The 5062-nt window shown below is 46.6% G+C and overlaps 1 protein-coding gene across 1 annotated transcript; it reads right to left on the bottom strand.

The window, feature by feature from the left end:
* Window positions 1-2415: 2415 nt before the first annotated feature.
* Window positions 2416-4896, bottom strand: LOC107195034. The gene has a single exon (XM_015584794.1). The coding sequence runs from the start codon at window positions 4894-4896 to the stop codon at window positions 2416-2418; it is 2481 nt and encodes an 826-aa protein (XP_015440280.1).
* Window positions 4897-5062: the final 166 nt, after the last annotated feature.

Here is a 5062-nt window from a genome sequence, read left to right as displayed (position 1 = left end):
GGCTTCTTACCACTTGGTCTCGGAGTTATTGAAACTTATGCGAAATTAACATTCGGTTTAACATTTATTTCAGTATTTGAAATAAATTTACCAAGCAGTAGGAGGTCCTAACCTCTACATTGCTTTTTCCCCTAGTGGAAGCCGAGTTTGCTCGCGGGTGTACAGTGCTATCTGGGTTAAGAGGGTGTCTACTGTATTAAAGTCGGACACCTGCAACGTTCTGTATTGAAGTTATGTTGGTGCCTATGTGCTGCTTTGTCAAGTGGGTAACAGTGGGTATTAGTTGAAGGACGACTTATGGCGCCAAAGAAACTGGTAAAAAAAAAATACATATACCCCATTCGTATGCATATATATATAAAAGTTATTCGAATAGTGTGTGTTGATTATTAACACTAGAAATATCTGACCCGTCAAAATGGCGGATTTCAGGTTTTTTTGTTTCGTTGTTACTGGAATCATAAGGCTGTTTGTTCGCGCCCGCAATGATTCCGAATGTTGAAGATGCACTGAATGTAGAACGTACCGAATGGTTACACAAACTCGGACAGTAAATGAGGAAACTTGGTTCAACAAAAACTAGTGGACTGTATTTAATATATAACAAACTTGGACGCGTGAATATTCAGGGGCTGTCCCTGCTCAAGAAACCAAGACTGACTTGTACACACACAAGCACCAGTTTGGTTCTATCAGTCACACTGACTGTTCAAAATGAGATTGATCTTTCTCCCTTGGAGTCCTGATTGAATCTGCTAAAAATTCGTAAGACTGAAGGCCTCCTCGGTGAAGGGCCTTGCCCCCCACTCTCACAGTCCGCCCTCAGCGCACCTCTTCGTGGGGGTGGAAATGTAAAATGCCCGCTAGGGTGGACGACAGTTTGGCAACCTTGGGGACTTTCCTCCAGGTACCGTACGCGAGGCTCCCTTCGAGCCGAAGCACGAACAACAGCGTCCCGTTACCCTTCGGAAAGCCCTGGTTTATGACATGGACCGTTAACTAATTTGGCGCGAGGGTGACTAAAAACTGCTGGTAGTATAAAATAATATCGTACCGTGCACATTTGGCGACCAAATGTGCAGGACAAAGTCTTTACAACTCTTCGCTCGCCTCGTCGATGCCATAAACCAATTCCTGGAACACCGTGTTCCAGAACATGCCGCCCACCTTGAACGGCTCTCGTTCAAAATACTATAACTAAACCAACAAAAAACACTAAACTATGTACATGAATCACTAACTCTAACGCGACAGGATATTACGAGTAGAAGACTATAAACAACTTAAACCTATTTATACAAATTACAAACAATGTCATAATGTTAATTCTGTCGGAGTAATGTCCATGTACGGATATGACGAGTTCGATAAAACTCCTTTAAAGAGTTGCGTTGTGATCTGATGATCCTTCGGGTTCAGCTTGGCTTGCTGGGATGTCTTCGTCCAGGGGTAGGACACAAATCTTCGTGACTGGCCGCTTCACAGGTCCATTTGCAGTCTGGACCGACACGACCCTGGTTACGTGGTCCGCACCGGGATGAAGCGCCGTGATTCGGCCCAGCTCCCACCGCAAGGGAGGAAGATTGTCCTCCTTGAGGACCACCATGGTTCCTACTCCAAACTGATCCGGAATGTCAACCTTCCATTTGTTCCGTTGTTGCAAATGGTGGAGGTATTCATGCTGCCATCGTCTCCAGAAGTGCTGATACATCGCCTGCAGCAACTGAAACCGACTTAAGCGATTCACTTTGACGTCAGTGACGTCAGGATAAGGGAGATCAGTTAATGGGCCTCCTGTAAGGAAGTGCCCAGGAGTCAAAGGAGTCAAATCTGAAGGATCGGTAGACATAGGATAGAGTGGCCGAGAATTCATACACCCTTCAATTTGCGTCAAAACCGTGTATAATTCTTCGAACGTCAACCGTGTCTCTCCAATAACTCTCAACAAGTGACGCTTCGCGGATTTCACTGAACTTTCTCACAGTCCGCCAAAATGAGGAGCGTGGGGAGGAATGAAATGCCAATCTATTCCCTCGGTTAATGCGAAGTCAGAAATGCACCGCTGATTTGAATCATTTGAAAGAAACCCTTGCAATCGCTGCATTTCATTGCGTGCTCCAACAAAATTTGTCCCGTTATCCGAGTACAAATCCCGGCATCGCCCCCTGCGCGCGATGAAACGTTTTAGTGAATGCCTCTGTCGTTAAATCTATCGTCAGTTCTAAATGAACGGCCTTCGTAACCATGCATACAAACAGGCACAAATACGCTTTCGTCACTGTTTTACTTCGCGTACGGTCTTTTATATAAAAGGGCCCTGCATAATCCACTCCAGTGCTCAAAAATGGAACTCTAACTCGGACTCGTGCCGCAGGTAGTTGACCCATTATGTAAGCAACACCCTTTGGGTTTGTCCTACTGCATCTTACGCAAGTTCTTAAAACACTCTTGACGACGCTTCGGCCAATATCGCCTCCGAATCGCTGATAAGACCGCTTCACATCCCGCGTGCAAACTCCGTTCGTGTTCACGACGAATTATTGCTCTATTGATAGGACTGTCCTTTGGCAAAATTACAGGATGTTGCTGCTCATATCTTAATTCGGCATTGCTAAGCCTACCGCCCACCCTGAGGAGTCCTTTGTTGTCTAAAACCGGATTTAGACAGCGTACCGTACTTGAAGAGCCGACCACTTTTCCTAAACGCAAGTCTACTAACTCTTGACCAAACGCTGATTTCTGGACCATTTTAAGGATGGCATCCTCGGCCAACTCTAAGTCCCTAATGGATAACCTAACAAAAGATTTCGGAGCTCTACTTATCTGGTTGTTCTTGGAAGCACCCGAAGCATCCCTGTGAATTTTACGGGTACGGACGTTATGGCAGAACCGTAAACAATAAGCGACCACCCGAGATAATCGCGCGTAGTGTGAAAATCGTGTCAGGAGACTACAATTTGTGTCTGTCTCTCCCTTGAGGACAGTACACACTACGGCCCTTCCCTCTGGCAACTCGATAGGTAACTGACCAGTGACCGGCCACTCGGTTGGACATTGTTGCAGCCACGATGGGCCGTTCCACCAAAGACCCAAGTCTTGTAAAGCGGACGGCCGTACTCCTCGCGATAGGAGATCTGCAGGATTTTGAGCGGATCCTACATGTCGCCACGTGCCCCGTGATAAGTTTTGGATCTCCGTAACCCGATTCGCGACAAATGTCTTCCATTGATTAGGAGATCCCTTCACCCAGGCAAGCGTGATCATGGAATCACTCCAATAAAACTCCCGAGCTATGGCAATCCGAGACGCGGTTCGTACCTTGTCGACTAAGTGCATTAACAACAAGGCCCCGCAAAGTTCTAGCCGCGGCAGACTTATTGTTTTTAGGGGTGCCACTCGCGATTTGGCACACAATAAATGAGTTGTACCATTACCCCTCCCGTCGACCGTGCGCAGGTACACGCATGCACCGTAGGCCTTCTCAGAAGCATCACAGAAACCGTGAATCTCTACCTGTGTAGAATTCAAACCTATTACAAGACGGGGAATCGCAAGCCGTCTTAAAGATTGTAACTCTGATTGGAAATCCTGGAATTCTGCATGAATTCTTTGTGGAACCGATTCATCCCAGGAAACCTTCAGCTGCCACAGCAACTGCATCAACAATTTTGCCCTAATGACAACTGGACCCACTAAACCGAGCGGATCGAATATTCTCGCGAGTTCGGATAAAATAACGCGTTTCGTTACTCGTGTCGTGATTCTATCCTTTATAGCGATTCGCAACTCATCGGTCAGTGGGCCCCACAACAATCCAAGGGTTCTTGGATCCTTCTCCGCCTGCGAAACAATGTCCTTTGGTTTGTCTGACACCGAGTCAACCACTGTTGGCTCGTTTGATGCCCATTTCCTCAATTCAAACCCTGCTTCCCTTAACAACCTACTGACGTCCCGTTTTAACACTTTGGCCTGCTCTATCGTGTCCGCGCCCGTTAGCAAATCGTCGACATAAAAATCTTGCATAATTATGTGACTCGCAATTGGATATGTGTCGATATTGTCTAATCCGACCTGCCGCAAGACACGAGTGGCCAAAAACGGAGCTGACGCAGTACCATACGTGACCGTGTTGAGTTCGTATGTCGCAAGTGGCTGCGTGGGTTCTTCTCGCCATAGAATACGTTGAAGACCACGTTGCTCGGGCGTTATCAAAATTTGCCGATACATCTTCGCGATGTCAGCATTTAACACGACGGGAAATTGCCGAAACCGAATTAAAATTGAAATTAGATCGTCCTGAACGACTGGACCGACACGCTGGATTTCATTCAACGATACTCCCGTGGACGTCTTTGCGGACCCGTCGAAAACTACCCTCACCTTTGTCGTGGTGCTCGTCTCCTTCGTCACGGCGTGGTGCGGCAGGTAATAAACTGGATTTGCAACCGAACGACCATCCCGTGATATCTTCGACATGTGCCCTAATCTTTCATATTCTCGCATGAATTCGCGATATTCTTGCCTTAAGATTGGTGACCTAATTAACTTTCTTTCTATATTAAAAAATCTTCGCTCGGCCATGTTGAAAGAATCGCCCAGATCCCGAAGACCGTCGGTGAATGGAATCGTCACCATATATCGCCCGTCCCTGTCTCGTGCGACCGTTTGTATGAAATGATCCTCACACGGGTGACTGTTCGCGTCATTGTTTGTCGAAACTTGCTCTATTTCCCAAAACCGTGTCAACTGATCATTCAGCTGATCGTTAGTAATCAGCCCACAGATCTGCGCCTGGGATTCAACGGCCCCCTGCATGCGTCCCCCGAACACCCAACCCAGCTGTGTTTTCAATAAAACCGGTAATCCACGTCCTAGTCTATGCTGGCCTACACACATGATATCCCACAGATAACCATTCCCGATAAGGAGGTCGATATCGTGAGGTGTGTCGAATTGAGGATCCGTGAGGTGAATACGCGATGGAACATTTAACACCTGCCTCGAAACATGAAAATTAGGAATATCAGATGTAATTTTTTTTTTTTTTTTTTTTTTTTTTTTT

The sequence above is a fragment of the Dufourea novaeangliae genome, unplaced genomic scaffold (genome assembly GCF_001272555.1).
Source record: "Dufourea novaeangliae isolate 0120121106 unplaced genomic scaffold, ASM127255v1 scaffold40, whole genome shotgun sequence".
NCBI lineage: Eukaryota > Metazoa > Arthropoda > Insecta > Hymenoptera > Halictidae > Dufourea > Dufourea novaeangliae.
Note: the sequence above shows the minus strand (reverse complement) of the source record. Positions and strands in the feature narration are given on the sequence as shown.

What these genes read in the sequence shown, in the direction of transcription:
- LOC107195034 (XM_015584794.1), bottom strand. Translation starts at nt 4,896, where the DNA reads ATGTGTGTAGGCCAGCATAGACTAGGACGTGGATTACCGGTTTTATTG.